The sequence below is a fragment of the Chaetodon auriga genome, chromosome 23 (genome assembly GCF_051107435.1).
Source record: "Chaetodon auriga isolate fChaAug3 chromosome 23, fChaAug3.hap1, whole genome shotgun sequence".
NCBI lineage: Eukaryota > Metazoa > Chordata > Actinopteri > Chaetodontiformes > Chaetodontidae > Chaetodon > Chaetodon auriga.
Window position 1 is genome coordinate 7,908,137 of NC_135096.1, and position 15,746 is coordinate 7,923,882.

Sequence of the window (15,746 nt, forward strand, 5' to 3'; positions counted from 1 at the left end):
GAAGGGAGATTATTTAGCCAGTCCTTTAAAAATTTCTCATCCTAGATGTATGTAGTATTTTATTCTTCCCTTGAGATTTATTTATGTATTATATAGTCACATAAAAATGTCAAATTGCATCATCTAGTGTTATTAATTCTAAAAATTAGTTGCAATAACTGCACCATTTTTTGTGATATTGTAGGGATTTTTTTTTTTTTTAAGTAGTTTTCAGCCCTTCAACCTGCTCCAATAACTTTTCTACAGTCTACCAGCATAAAGATGTGTGAAACATCCTTTAAAAAGAAGTGAAGTGAACAGAAAAGGGTTTGTCTTTAAAAAAAAAAAAAAAAATCCACAAACACATGTTGCCACTAAAATATGAACCTGGGGGAGATACACTGGCTGTCAGTCTGCACAAAGCAATAAGAGATACATGAAAACATTTATTTGAGCTATGGGATTAGTCTCTCTTTCACACACACACACACCACACACACACACACACACACACACACACACACACACACACACACACACACACACCAGCTCAGGCAGCCTCACTGGGTGGCAGCACAACGCAGAGCAGCCTTGAGAATACTAATGAACGTCACTCTGTTCCTGTGCAGAAATCTGCAGATAAAACATTCAATTAGCGAGCTGCATGAGATTTGCAATGATACGAGTGTGACATGAAAATGGGAATTGTGTCTTTGTGCTCTGAAATGAGTCCCTGTGTGAATCCAAAGTGAGCTTTGATTGGTTGCAGAACGCCGGCTCGCACTGAAGAGGGGAGTCCGAGTAATCCGTTACAAATGATCAAAGAAGTAATGGAGAAAACCTGACTCATATGCTTTTAATTAAAAACTTATAATGAGTCTAATGACATGTCATCTTACAGTAGGCATCTGCAGTGATAACGGGGCAAATTAGAGCAAACAGCATTCAAATGACAGATTATAAATCATGATAACTGTAATTATATACGGGCCTCTTCTACGTTTAGAGTGTACAGGGGGCTGCCTGTATCCTCGATCTGAACGTAATCTTAATCTGTACAACTGTCTTTATGTTCTCCCCCATTTTCATTGTCTTTGCTGTGGAGGCCTAACAACAGTATTGATGCCATTTGAGGCAGTTATTTGTATTTAGGAAAAGGTCTATGCTGTGCTAATTTAAGAACTTCTGTCACAGTCAAAAGCTCCCCCTTGAGGGATTGATGACTGAATTAGGGCTGTATGTCATGAGATTTTTTTTTTTAGAAATGATTCTCTTGGTTTATTAAGACCAGCACTAATTTTGGTGCCTGACTTTGTTCTGTCCCCTGTGAGCAGCTCCACGCTGTAAGCAGCGGGACAAGAGGATCAGATGACAGGCAGAGGGTCTATGATTAGGGCTGCGCTGACGGAAAGAGGCTGCCACGCTGGAAGGTCAAGGGGCTTTTACGCACGCTTTTTGTCCACCGCACACCATGAGCTGTTGAGCATTTGTAACCCCGTGTGTCGTTCCTGAATCAGTGGCTTTGGCTGGAGGAAGAATGAAACATGTGCAGCTGATGTCCAGGGAGTGAGCAGAGAGCGTAAAACGGCTTGGAGTTGGTTTTCAGCATGGCTCCGGAGAAGGCGTCGCTCCTGAAAGCAGCGCTTGTGTTGCTGTTGGCAGGTGAGTGTTTGTTGTAGTGAATCCTGAAGTTCTTCTGAGCGGCTTAAACTTGACTTGTCTTACCTGTTTTCCAGAGAAAATTAGTTTTGGATCATGTGTAGGGTTCGTTTTTGGATATCTGGAATGTTTATAAAGAAGCGTTGTGTTTTGTGTGTGTGTGTGTGTGTGTGTGTGTGTGTGTGTGTGTGTGTGTTTTGCATTGTCAGTTTATTCTCAATTCAACTATTTTATTCATTTACAAAGTTCACAAACGTTGCCAATTTTGACTACACACTGTCCCTTTTATAGTTTATATGGTGCATTTTTGGTCTGAGGCAAGGTCTTAATTTGTATGTTTTTATTTATTATCTATTTATTTATTGCAGACTGAAATAAATAATTGCAGAAATTTAAGTCAGGGGTGGAGAAAGAATCAAAAGTCAGAGTGTCACACTGTAGAAAGTCCTGCATCAGCTTCCCCTTAAGTAAAATACACGATTATCATAAGCAAAAAATAAAAGTACTCAATCAGAAAAAGTTTGACTGTCATGTTATTATTTAATATATTATTGAGCTATTTTTACTAATGCATTGGTGGAGCTGCTTATAACTCCATTTATTTTCTATAATGTTGGGCAGCCTAATCCTTCATAGTTCATTATATTCTACGATCTCATCATATGTGCTGCGTGTAACATCTTAATTGTAAAGTAACTATTAACTATAGATAGAAAGAGTGCATTATTCGTTTAAAGTAGCATGAAATAGAAATGGCAGCTTGTTGCAATGCAGATGTTCAACAGGTTCCAAGGAAGGCTTCAATTTGGCTGCTGAAAAGAACTTATAACATGCAAAGAAACATGCTAGTTTTAACACAGCTGCAGTATAACTCCTCTGACACATTCATACTACCTCTCAATACAACAGCATGTATCCAGGGAGGGCCCGTGTGCAATATAACAGGAATCCCACGTGCATCAGGTTGCTTTCAGCACTCCCTTCTCTTGACGGGCTTTTGAAAATCCGCTGTCTCTGGGCTTTACTTTCACCCCCACATCAGTGTGAGAATGTGAAAATCAGGCTCTCGCACAGCAGCTGGCTAAACATGAGTGACATGTGAGCAAGAGGGATCATGTCATATTCATGGGCTTCAGTTTTGAAGATCCATAAATATTGAGTCGTAGAACGGCAGGCAGAATTCATGATTCCTGCTCAACTGATGGGTGTTTCCTTTGGCCAAATTCTGGAAAAGCTCGGCAGTAAGTCAATAGAGTGCTGCAGCATCTGTCACGCTTTGCTTTGATTTTCCTGGAAAATGGAATGCGAACGCAAGCAGCCAAGTTGGAAAGCATCTCTGAACGCCTGAATGTCAGATTTCTCTGTGAGCAGCTGCCAACAAACAGACAGGTGAAACATAACATCCTTACAACTCTGTGAGTGATAAACAAGCTAATAGATGCTTAGTTCTTTGCAAAAATTACCATTTATGTGCTCAGTTTTTGCAAATGCTTGATGCTCCTTGTTCCAGTTTTTCACTGGGACGCCTTGTGTTTGGAAATGCGCGCTGCACCAGCGACAGGGTCCCGGCCGTTTTTCACATTCTTCTTTCAGTAGGATCTCTTTTCGAAATCCCCGTGTCAACACAGTCAGTCTTCCTTTGAGTGTTTCAGAGCCTCGAAAGCCAGCTGAGACAGAACAAACATAATGGGCACACAGTTGGCCCTTATCAGGCCCGCGCAGACCGAGATCCACCGTATTCCTCCATCGTAACAACAACCTGTTCGTTCCACACGGGGCCTTTTCCGCCAGCTTAAGCTCCGTCTCCTACTGTACTGCTCAGTGGTGTTACATTCAGCTCCGAGTCCTGTGGGACAGCTGCGGTCTGCCTCCACGTTAAGAGGCTGTTTACACACATCTCTGAAGTAAACAAATGGGATTGGGACTCCTACTGCAAATTAAAACCTTTTCTTAGTGAAAGCAGCAGGCTAATAGGGAAGAAAATGGTCCAATAGGAATAACCATTGCCAGGACATGACCTTGTTTGCTGTTTCCTAATTATGAAGTATTGAAAACAGCAGATAACCTCTGTAGTGCTTTGTAAAAGCTTTTGTATCTTGACAATGATGCAAAGTTTTGCTCCCCACCCGCTGCAATAGAGCGATCACTAACCTGACCCTCACATACGTCCATTCCCTTTGTCATATTTCTAACTTGATGAATGCATTTTGTTTGTTTTTTTGCCCTCTGTAGCTCAAGTCCTTCCATCAGCGTCTGGCTGCAACGGGGGATTCTATGAGAGGATGATCAATGATCTCTGCTTAGCCAAGTTCAAATTCGATATGGGAGGACTGGACCGAGGCCTGTGGTGCAGCTGGCCGGACACCATGGAGTGAGTTCACCTGCTGGCTCATGCAAAATCAGTGGGCAAACGCTCAACTAAAAACAGTACAAAGACTGCGCTGAACACCGGCTGATGGATGAGCCAGTGAGAGCATGAAGGGAGCAGCTGATGCTAGCTAATGCTATGCTTCATTTGACTCTTAATCAGAGAAAATCTAGACAGTCAGAGACCCATATCTTGAACCTTATTATGCACATTTTCATATTCAGTATATCAGTCTCGTCCACCTCGATGTTCCTGGTTTGTTATTTGCTGTGAACACACTGAAACTTTTGAACATGAACAACTTTGCACACAGGACTGTTGTTTTTGTTACAGTTGACCATCATTGTGTATCTACACCTATTTTGTGCTGCAAAGTCTCGTCATCAATGATGATATTACATGCATGTATTTTTCAGATATGCTATTAAAGGAATAAAGAACTATTATAACTCCATAAGGAAGATGGTGCGAGAGCTCATACTCTACATAATACATACATAATACGTCCATATTTAACCACTAGTCTTTCCTTTGTTAACACTGATCACAGCATCTTCTCAGCTTAATGATACACATGCATTATATTCAGCACCTCGCACTCCATCAAATATTGTTTTTTTTTCCATCCTCCCTGCAGAATTAGCGCTTTGTGGAGGAATAATGTTGTTTGCCGCCCACAATATGTTGCTCTGATGAGACTTCAACCTGCCTTTGCAGCTGTTTGACATATGGCCATCACCAACTCCTGTCTGCGTTTCCACTCGCCGCCACATCACTTGGTCACAGCCTTTTATTGTATCTGTCGCACATTATTATTGCGTGTGTGTGGGTGGGTGTGTGTTAGGTGGCAGTGCTTTCTCAAACACTGGCGCTCAGAGGATGAGTCAGACAGGAGGGTGAAACGAGCTGAGAGGCCCAAAGGAGACTGTCAAATCTGTGATTTCCCTCCTGGCTCACGGGCCTCTCTTGCTCCAGCATATAATTTGTGGTTGTATTTGTGAATGTGCAGTTGTTAGCCATCATAAAAGACTCGCACAGGCACATAGAGGCTTTGTGGTTATGTCACAAAACTCCTAGCAACAATGTTTGACGCCATCTTCGAGGCCCACTGGAGAGCTGGCTGGGCGACAGATAAATAAACCACGCAGACCAAGGAATGCAAAAAAAAAAGGCTTGTGTGTGGGTGCAGACCAAGTTAGTGACTTCGAAAATAGAAGTCTAATAAGTTGGATTTGTTTCAGAGCGGTGGTAGGATGTAACACAATGGTCTTAAAGCAAGATGGGAACATTATGAAGAATTTTCCTCCCACATACAAAAAGCTGAATTCATAAGAAATAACACGCACCCTTTGTCAAACCCTCCTTTTGCCTTACTTGGTCTGGTATGACCAGTTAGCGTATGGTGGTTATTGTAAGCTAAATTTAATCCTCCTTTAATCATTTGCCACTTGTGGCTGCTGTTCAACAAATTTGTATTTGTGAAGCTGAATCCCCTCAAATCCGTGAAGTGATATATTTTTCGAAATACTTTCCCAACTTATAATTTGTCCACTTGTCAGCAATCGAATACCCGGCACCACAAATCAGTTCCAAGTTCATCAGCGTCCGAACCGCATTGTCTGCCAAGCGGACAAGTGGAGGAGAAGCAGCTCTGATTATTTATGAAACTGAGCATCTCAGCCATCTCTAGATGAGCCCAAAATGTCCTCTTCCTCACAGTTTTAAGATCCATCCATCTCTTCTCTGAGTCATTCCTCTGTTGCTTAGGACACTGTTCTTATTTTGCGGATCATGTTCTTTCTTTCTCTCCCTGTGGATTGACCTTAAACAAGTCAGAAACTGGCACCCAGGCATTCTAACCTTTTTCCTTGGGCTTGTGAAGTGATCTACGCTGATCAGAGTTACTCCTTATTAGGTCTCCAGTGACCTTCTTTTGTCTGCTCGCGTTGTCTGCTGCACAACACCATGTGATTCACAACTGTGAGTGCCATGAGGAAACTGTGTGTGTTTCCTAGAATAACGAAAACAAGCCTCTGCTGAAGGATTTTCTAAATTAGCAACAAGATTTTAGTCTAATTAACACTTGAGGTTTCACTGCCAATGTGTATTTTGTAGCCAGATGAATAAAACGTGATATCATAAAATATATTACTCACTATAACTGTGAACAGAGAACACACTACTGTGTGTGTGGTGTGTGTGTGTGTGGACGCAAATGGTTGTGTTGTGCATGTTGCGTCACTGTGTGTGGGTGTAAATACTGCGTGTGTTTGCAGCTTCACTCCAAGACTTGCTGGTTAGTTAAGAAACAAATAGAACTTTAAAAAAAAAAAAAAAAGATGGTGTCACTCACACACTGAATCGCTCAGAGCAATGGAAAACACTCCAGTCTCTCTGGACTCTTGGCTTACCTTCAGACCAAAGCAATGGTCACTCAACACACGTGTCTATTGACACGCTTGTGAGAATGACTTAGCCCTAACCTTAAACCTTTACTAAAGTCCAAATCTTAATCATGACCCCAAGCGTGAGTCTTAATCCTAAACTATCATGGACTTTAACCCTCCCTTTAAACCCTGCATGGCCCTAGTTCATGAAGCTGAACCACTGGCACAGAAGCATAGAAGCACACACAAGTGACTTGCAGTCAGTGGGCACTGAGTCATATACAGCATATTAATAATAAAAATATCTGGCTCTACATCATAATTTTAGTCAGTTTCAAACCATTACTATGTAAAATGGATAGCCAACCAACCAGGGGCCCCAGTGCCTCGGGTCCTAAAGACCCCCAGACTGTGTTAATTGCATTAACTGATTAAGTGGCTCCGTCATCTTTTCTTTGTATCAAAATCCAGATTTAATTTGTCACATGGTTCATTTTTCCCAATAAATATGTGCTTTACTCATAACCAAATGAACCTCCAACTAATTAACTTATGATCAAATGAAGCGGGGAAACACAGGGAGCCGAGCAGGGACCCACGGCTCACTTTCTGCCGCCTCGCTTTTATTATGCTGGATGATTGATGCAACTATCGTTTGAGAGTTGTGGAAACCTCATGTTGCTTGACCTGTCATAGAAAATAATATGTAATAGATAGCACCCAGCAGAAGAGGAAAAGAACGTTAAAGTTGGGTGACTTCACTTTCTGACCACTTGCCCACTCGGCCTCCAGCTATGCAGTTGAACACAGTGGCCACTCAGACACTGTGCTGGTATGGATGGGGCAATGCTGTACTGAGGGCGCTACCCTTTTGGTATGCATCTCTATTTCCCTTGCCCTCTGCCACCTAGCAGTTATATTTAGCTGTGTTAAGCCCACTGGTAATTCTAGACACTCCTTTGGTTTTTTTTCCTATCAACAGGAATCCCTCCTCTGGTCCCACTCTGAAAGGACGTTTCAAAGACACTCCAGGAGACATTTTTAATCTGAAGTGTGTATTTCTAACATTCTGTAACAGGGGAACAGAGATAAAGATAACTTAAGTTGATCATAGGAATATGTTTTCATGAAACTCAATGTTTGTTTTAGCATGTGAGAGTTCAACTTTTTCCTCAGAGGTTTATTTGACTGTGTGTTGTCGCCCTCTACAGGATCTACGAGGGACTGACAAACTGCACCTACCAGGTGGCCTTGAGGGTCGACTGCTTCTGGCCAAATCAGATCGTCGACCGCTTCTTCATGCAGATCCACCGGATTTATTTCCATGACTGCGCTCTCACCGGCCGGCTCCTCCACGACCCGCCGGTTAGCATCCTGGCCCCATTCATCGCAGTGCCAGTGCTGGTCACCCTGCTCATGACTGCCCTAGTGGTGTGGAGGAGTAAACGCACAGAGGGGGTTTTATAGAGAGCTGCTTCTGGATTTGGGCTCAAGGCTTGTAAATACAGATGGACTCCTGACAGGCAGAGACTGAGCATGTGATAAAGGATTTTAGAGTGATTTTGCACTTAAATTGTCTTGAAATTGTGTTATTCCCTTATTAATATGATTACTAGTGTGTGGACACTGCAGTGAAACAATTGCTCAAGAAAAACTCCTTGACCTTTCAAAAATAACATGTATTAAAAGCTCTATTTAGTATTAAAAAAAATTATTTATCTGTGCATCATTTTAGTGGATAGCATCACCAATATGAGGGTGTCAAAGTTTGGCTGGGGAAAGTAACAAAGTCTGAGATTCAGGGGATTTGGAGGCCATGCATGTTAATTACCATCTGTTCTCATGGCCCTGAACAATCTGTGAACACATAAATAACAGTAGAGAGGAGGTCTCTCAGGGAGACACCAGTGACTTGGATAAATTGTTGTTGTAAATTTTGGAGAAGAGGTGAAGAAAGAATGGAAAGGGGAGCAGAAGCGTTGGTTTTATTCTCATCTCATCTGCAGAGCTACATGCATTTCGGAGGAAACCAAATGGTGCCTAGATTAAATTTTCATGAAGATGCTGATGATTTGTTTATATTCAATGAATCGACGCCACAAGCAATCAGTGAACTTCTTCAAAATGTTTTTTTTTTTCAATATCTGCACATCTCCATCTTCTTCTGGAGGATGATTGCAATTCAATTTATGTTCAAATACACCAAATGTTCCCAATTAAATCTGTTGATGTGAAAGACTCATGTTTGAAGCGCAGCTTACTTCAAGATGCAGACATTCTGGATTCCTCTCATTGAGATCACGAGAAAGGAAACTCATTTAAGAACAGTAAAATTTAAAGGCTGCACTAAAGGCTCAATGTGGACTCTTCCATCACTCTATGACAGGGCACCATCTAGTGTTCACTGTGGAGGTCAATAGTAATAAAATAAGTATAAATAAAGTCTTAGATATGATTTAATAGCAAGATCATTGCATAAGTATGTCATATTTACATTAGTAGAATATTCATATATGTACATTTATCGAAAAATAAACTTTGCTTGTTATAAAATGATACAGATCCATCTTTGCATTTCAAGTGATTCTCGACGTGTGTTTACATCTGGCTGTTCAGGTTTGCATCACTTCCTGAAACCTACAGCTGTGGTTTCCGACCCGAGGATCAGGACCCACAAAAGCTCTTTTTGATTGCAGCACTAATGCTGACAAGGCTAACAATGGTTCGTTTTCAAGACGTCAGGAGTCAAAAAGGTCGGGAAACAGTGGTGTGCAGGATTCAGCCAGTCAGAATGATCAAGGTTTGCGCGCCAGCCAATAGAAATACTTCACAGCCACCGTAACTTCTGGGTCGGGAGAGGACGCCTTCATGGCAGACAGCAACCTGAGATGGAAAGAGACGGAGTGGTTACATAGGATCTAAAATCCATTCATGGACGGACTCATGGCTACATGTTATGCATTTGCAAAATAGCTGAAGAAATATGAAGTAGTCTAATGAAGTAAAACCTCCGACGACTCTCTGTCCTCGTTAGACCACACAAGACAAAACGCAGGTCAACTCTTTGCACAGACAAACAGCAGAACTGTGTGTAAATCTTCCCAAACTGTGATAGTAATTAAATACAATGTCATACTTTTTTTTATCCATGTTAAAGTAATGGCTCAGCACTTGTCCTCCATATATTTTGCTTGCTGGGCTTTTCTGTCCTGTCAGTGGCAGGGGGGAATTAATGGTGGTTATATTATGAAAGCTGTAAAAGCCTTCAACAGTTAAGCTTAGTCGAGCAGCGTTTGGCTTTTCTGATTAATGCCTGCAACTGTTGCAGTATTCGAAGACAAATTTCAGCACCTGTTGATGATGATAAATTAATTTCGTTAAAGATAAGGAGACCAGTGGCAGGCGAGTGGAGGTGAGAGCTCAGGGCCAGAAGTTAACGATTAGCTTTGTGGATAAATCGGAGGTTAATATCTCACTTGTTCCTGATATCATTGGAAAGACGTTCAGCCTCAGCGGGGTCCTTTTCTTGCAGTTTCTGGTAGCTGGAGAAGGTCTGCACCATGCCCATGTATGCAGTCAGAGGCACGGTCCTTTTAACCCAGAAACACTCATTCCTGGAGGAAAAATAACATGAACTCATCTCATCTCATACATTTACATAAGGATTTTTTTTTTTTTATCGCCAGTGTGAAACACTCACCACTCTTTGTCCAGATATGAGCAGGAGTCCAACATGTCTGTGTAGATCTTTACCGAGCTCGATCCGATGTAGGGATTTCGGAAAGGAAGCAAAGCAGCGTAAAACTAATTTAAAAAAAGAAGGAAAATAAAGTCTTTCACAATGGATTTACATGCTGCTTACTTCTCAGGTGTTTCTATAGTTAATAACAAATATTTGCAATATAAAGTCATTTCAAAGATACAGTATCACATTGACGAGTATGTCACTTATATTGCCATCATAAGGGGTTTAATTACCACTTATATATAAGGTCATACATCAAATTAGTTAGTATTAGTATTTAAAATGACATAATTCACATTAAAAGGTGACTGAATGACTGATTTTTAGTCAGACAGTTACTTCATGGTTATGACTTTAATTAAAAGTAATTTTTAAGTGGTTTTAAAAGGTGAAAACTTTTTGTTTCTGTCCCACAGTTGGATTTATGTTTTGGATGTACCTCTTTGCAGATGTCATTGAGCGCGTTGGTGATGTCTCCATACTCCAGCTCCATGTCCATGGTGTAGCTCAGGAGAGCCAGGCAGCCTCCGGGCCTCAGCACCCTGTCGGCTTCCAGGAGGAACTTCTGGTGGTCGAACCAGTGAGCCGCCGTCATGGCCGTCACAAGGTCCACCTCACCGGCAGCAAATGGGAGCTCTTCTGCAGGACACTGCCTGGGGTCGAGGCGGTCAGAACAATGTAGTAGGAAAAAGGGAGAATTTGCAGATTGGGGAGACTTTTACTTTACAGAGTAAAAGAGCAAATGGAAGGCAAATTCCAACCCCAGTTTTATCAAAGTCCCCTCCCACAGCTGCCCTCCGCCTCACCTGTATGATACATTTGGAGGGTTGCTATTGTTCAGCGCCATCTCCAGCTGGGCGGGGCTGACGTCCGTTCCAACAACCTTGCTGAAGTACGGAGCCAATAAGGTCGTCCCTTGGCCTGAACCGCAGCCCACATCCACTGCAAGTGTGAACTGGTTTGGTGTCTAAAAGGAATTGAGTTACACTGTTTAAATGAATCTTAAATGGATTAATTATCCTGGGTGGGCCATAACATGCTCAATCAAATAAGCTACGAATTACTGTCAGTGGTGTGAAGAACTTGAATAAATGCACTTTTTTAAGCTCAAGAAGATGCAGCTTCATAGGTATGACGGCACACCAGACTGACCCAGACCGGACTGTTACTGTCGACAATGAGAGGGATCTGCACAACGACAGTCAATGGATCAAATTGAAACGAACTGACAGATCGACAAACAGATCGAATTGAACTGAAACTGAAATCCTGAGATCCTGGATGAGGATAAGTACACACAAACTATTTCTGGACTAAATGTGTATGAAATTGTAGGTCTGGACTTCATGAAGGGAAACCAAGTGATTCGACATTTAAGTCATCCCATTCACAAGAAGCCCCCAAACTACTCTGTTGAAGATCAACACTCCCCTGTCGCTGATTTTGAATGTGTAATTGAATCATTTTTCTAGTAAGATATCTCTACTTTTGCTCAGAGGTGGTTTTCAGGTCCTCTTTACACCTCTGATAAGAGTCCCAAAAGCCGTAAGCTTCGACCCACAGGGTGAGGTTCAGTATTTAGAGGTCATAGTCAACGACTGAAGGGTACAGACTGAAAAATAAATTTTCTCACCAATGCTACATTTCCCACACATCCACAGTTTGTGGATTGTGCATTTTTGGCTTCTTTCCCTTCATTTGCCATTGCCTTTTCAGCTGGTTGCATTACAGATTATCTGCCAGAACTACGACTGTTTATAAAGCCTTTTCTTGCTTGATATTCATTATTACTAAAACTTGCACACTTACCTTTTTCTCCATGAATTTCACAATCCTGCTGACTAATTCATGTGGTGCCACTCTGTACTGCAGGTAAGCAGCCGCATGATCCTTACCCTCAAAGAGACGTACAGCCATGTTTCTGTGCCACAGCGCTCACGTATGTCAAAGTGCCCAACTGGCCGAATACTTTGACTCTGCACTGTGAGTCCTTATTTAACCTCCTAGTTACACATTAACTGCCAGAACTAAAATTGACCTGCTCTCCTGCACTGCTTCCAAGAAAGCATGCTAAACTTAAGAATGTTATTGCTTCAAATTCATAATAAATGTCAGTCTTCAGTTTCTGATACATTGGACAGTGTATTCATTTATTTCTAGGGTTTAACTATGTCTTACATACAAAAGCAGAGGTAATAAATTAAAAAAAAGAAAAAAAAAAGATATCCTCAATGACTCAGCAACTTTTCTGTAATAAATAAATAAATAAAACCAGGGTCGAACTTCCTAAGAAGTGTTGGGGACCATGAATAAGGTTGTGACTCACACATTAACAGCCACTGTGTGGTGATTTGGAAAACTCTTGTGTTTTCTTGTGCACTATGGAGAAGTGTGGGGCTTTGTTTCCTGTGTGTCCTTCTCTGGCAGAGGCTGGGCGTGGCTCTCCAGGTGGCTTGAGAGCTCCAACGCAGCTGGAACTCATCACAATCAAGCACGGCATAAAGAGTGTGGACTGCTGGTGTGACGACTCACACCACCTGAACTGCCTTGTGCCTCACTTGCTGCTCTCAGGACTTCCCAGCTATGAGTTTCCTGTGTACCTGGAGTCTCTTCTTACTGTTCATTCAATAAATTCCTGTTTTACCCTTTTTTGCATGCACTTGCTTGCAAATAGCAGCAGATGGCAGTAAATTCACATATAGAGCAGGAGGCTTGGCTGCAAAGGAGAGAGCTGCTCAGAAGTCACATGCTAGCAGTAAACCCTTTGGACATTGAAACGTAATCACGACCCTATGTGGTATACAAATAGAATTTATCTGTGGAGTCATTTTAATGGATAACATCACCAGCATGAGACTGTCAAAGTTTCAAAGGTGGAAAATGACAAAGTCTTTGAGATTCAGGGCATTCAGAGGCCATGCATGTTAACAACCATCTGTTGTGATGGCCCAAAAATATCTGTGTACACATGAATAACAGCAGAGAAATTAAATTATTGTGTTAAATTTAGCAGAGATGTGAAGAAAGACAGGAAAAGAGAGCAGAAATGTCCTTTTTGTGTGTGTGTGAAGGAGTCACTTTGTGCTGAAGGACAACAAGCTGAATGTGCAGTCTTAAAAACTTGAGAGGTCACACACTTCTTTCTGTCGTATCGATAAGCTCGTCAGGGAGGCTGGCTGTGTCCTGAGGCTGGGGCTTTGGTGATGAACAATGACTGTCACCTCTCCACCTCGATGCAAGAATCCAGCTTTACTTCTCATCTGCCTCGTGTCGAGTGATGGACAGCTCTAGTATCCATTTCAGCTTTGTTCGGCTCTCTTCGCTCTCTTTCTCCAAGAATTACTGTCAATTAGCACAACTCCGGGATTTATAGGACTTTATATCACATAATGTGTAATTATGGGTCATTGCATGCAACATCATGGACATTATCATGAAGATTAACATGTACACTGACCTCTACTTCAGATTTGGTACTCATACATATGGCCACTTATTTGCACCTTATTGATATTCTAGATTTTATATGATGCTTTTCCTACCTCTATTTCAAGTGATTCTCAGCATAAGAGGAGTTGCAACAACAGATTTGTGTCCGCCTGCCTCTTCAGGTTTGTGTCACATCCTGATGAAACCTGCAGCTGTGGTCTCCTGAAGCTGCAGACAGGCATGGCGAGCTTTGGTGGTCACGGAAGCACCTGGGTGTGGGAGGAGTTGCTGCCATTGCAGCCCAGCTCCGCAGAAGGATGGATGGAAGGAGCGGAGGAAATATAAAGTAGTAAATAAACTAAGACCTCAAACGACTCCCTGTCCGCCTGTTAGACCACACAAGGCAAAACACAGGTCAACTCTTTGCACAGACAAACAGCAGAACTGCGTGTAAATCTTCCTAAACTGTGAAAGTAATTAAATACAATGTCATACTTTTTTTTTTTTTTTTTTTAATCCATGAAAAAGTAATGGCTCAGCACTTCCCCTCCATATATTTTGCTTGCTGGGCTTTTCTGTCCTGTCAGTGGCAGGGGGAATTAATGGTGGTTATATTATGAAAGCAGTAAAAGCCTTCAACAGTTAAGCTTAGTCTAGTTTGGCTTTTCTGATTAATGCCCCAGACTGTGACGGCAGTGAAAGACAAATTTCAGCACTTGTTGATAATGATAAATGAATTCAGGTGGAGATAAGGAGATCAGCGGCAGGCGAGTGGAGGTGAGAGCTCAGGGCCGGAAGTTACCAATTAGACTCGTGGATGAGGTGGAGGTTGATATCTCACTTGTTCCTGGTGCCATTAGTAAGACGTTCAGCCTCAGCGGGGTCCCTTTGTTGCAGTTTCTGGAAGGTCATGAAGGTCATTCCTGGTGAAAACACCCATGAAATCATCTCTACTAATCATCATACATATTAGCTGGAATCGTGTATCGTCATACATGAACGTAACCTTGTGAGTGATTGATGTTAAAGGTGAAGGAATTCGACTTTTGTGGAAATCTAAGCTGTATAATGAATCAGAAACACTCCTCTCCTGTGGCTCTGGACTGCGATGGCCCTGAGCAAGACACTTGACCCCCGGCTGCTCAAGTTTAAGCTGCTCTGTGCCAGATAACTCCCAGATGTCAGAGTGTACATATTGTATGTCTGACTCTCTTAACTCCACCAAGCCATAGCTGTAAATATGAACGTATTCACCAGAAAAAATTCCTCGTATGTGTAAAAGCATTCTTGGCAATAAAGCTTTTTCTGATTCTGATTCTGATTCGGTATTCACAGCTTTTATGCTCCTCGTTTTACAAGGAATACCTTGTGTTAACTGCGATGAAAATGTATGATTGGAAGCACAACAGAGTCTGCAGCTTTTGAGCAATGCAGCTTATTCAGTAATGTCTGACACACCCATCCAAGAGTGCTTTTGATAAGTTAACTTCCATCTTTTCTTATATAATAGCACAGGCTGACTCTTCTCACATCTTTTTCTCCATGTAGTTCATAACCATGCGGATTAATTCAGCTCTGTGCTGCAGGTACGCAGCTGCATGATCTTTATCCTCTGGTTGATCATTTAAGATTTAAGAAGCATGATTTTACAGCTTTCTCTGGCTTTTCTGACAATGGTGTGAGGAGAAAAGCTGATTACAATTGCTTTACTGTGGAGATATGCATGCCAGTAACTAAATGGTATGTAAGAAGTTTGAGAGACCGTATGCAGAGCTGCTCCACAAATAGATCCAGATAGAGAAAAAATGAATGGAAATATTTTTTTAAAGTGCTGCAGCCATGAGTAGTTCTTGAAAATGCATGTTTCTTCCAAATATTACCAAGAGAAATGCAGTCTGATCAGCTTTTCTCAGTGTCGATTGTTGCACATGCACTTCCTTCGACACAGCAGCAGATGGCAGTAAGTGCACAGATATGACGGCTGGTGCTGAAAAGGAAAGAGCTGCTGAGTGTGGGAATGCTTTGGGAGTCACATGATAGTTGTAATTTCTCGTCAACAGAGATTTGCATTGCGATCATCAATTCATTTCCTTATTTAATCTCCCATAGCATGGTTTCATTGGCATACAGATATATTAGCCTTGGGCTAAATTAACATAGGATGATCTAGAGAAAAGGA

The 15,746-nt window shown here is 41.8% G+C and overlaps 2 protein-coding genes across 2 annotated transcripts; one reads left to right on the plus strand and one right to left on the minus strand.

Moving 5' to 3' along the window:
* The first annotated feature begins 1,586 nt into the window (after positions 1 to 1,586).
* On the plus strand, positions 1,587 to 7,860 carry LOC143316209 (receptor activity-modifying protein 1-like). Its single transcript, XM_076724000.1, has 3 exons — positions 1,587 to 1,641; positions 3,871 to 4,009; positions 7,605 to 7,860. Exons 1-3 carry the CDS (start codon positions 1,587 to 1,589, stop codon positions 7,858 to 7,860), a joined length of 450 nt encoding a protein of 149 aa, XP_076580115.1.
* Positions 7,861 to 9,188: 1,328 nt separating this feature from the next.
* LOC143316239 (uncharacterized) lies at positions 9,189 to 12,055 on the minus strand. The gene is made up of 6 exons (XM_076724077.1): positions 11,948 to 12,055; positions 10,945 to 11,105; positions 10,578 to 10,791; positions 10,094 to 10,197; positions 9,870 to 10,007; positions 9,189 to 9,276 (listed from the first exon to the last, which is right to left on the minus strand). Exons 1-6 carry the CDS (start codon positions 12,053 to 12,055, stop codon positions 9,189 to 9,191), a joined length of 813 nt encoding a protein of 270 aa, XP_076580192.1.
* Positions 12,056 to 15,746: the final 3,691 nt, after the last annotated feature.

What these genes read in the sequence shown, in the direction of transcription:
- LOC143316209 (XM_076724000.1), top strand. Translation starts at nt 1,587, where the DNA reads ATGGCTCCGGAGAAGGCGTCGCTCCTGAAAGCAGCGCTTGTGTTGCTG. An exon ending in GCTTGTGTTGCTGTTGGCAG is followed by an intron (nt 1,642 to 3,870) that starts GTGAGTGTTTGT and finishes TGCCCTCTGTAG; the next exon opens with CTCAAGTCCTTCCATCAGCG. An exon ending in AGCTGGCCGGACACCATGGA is followed by an intron (nt 4,010 to 7,604) that starts GTGAGTTCACCT and finishes CGCCCTCTACAG; the next exon opens with GATCTACGAGGGACTGACAA.
- LOC143316239 (XM_076724077.1), bottom strand. Translation starts at nt 12,055, where the DNA reads ATGGCTGTACGTCTCTTTGAGGGTAAGGATCATGCGGCTGCTTACCTG. An exon ending in TGAAATTCATGGAGAAAAAG is followed by an intron (nt 11,106 to 11,947) that starts GTAAGTGTGCAA and finishes AATTCCTTTTAG; the next exon opens with ACACCAAACCAGTTCACACT. An exon ending in CCTCCAAATGTATCATACAG is followed by an intron (nt 10,792 to 10,944) that starts GTGAGGCGGAGG and finishes CCTCGACCCCAG; the next exon opens with GCAGTGTCCTGCAGAAGAGC.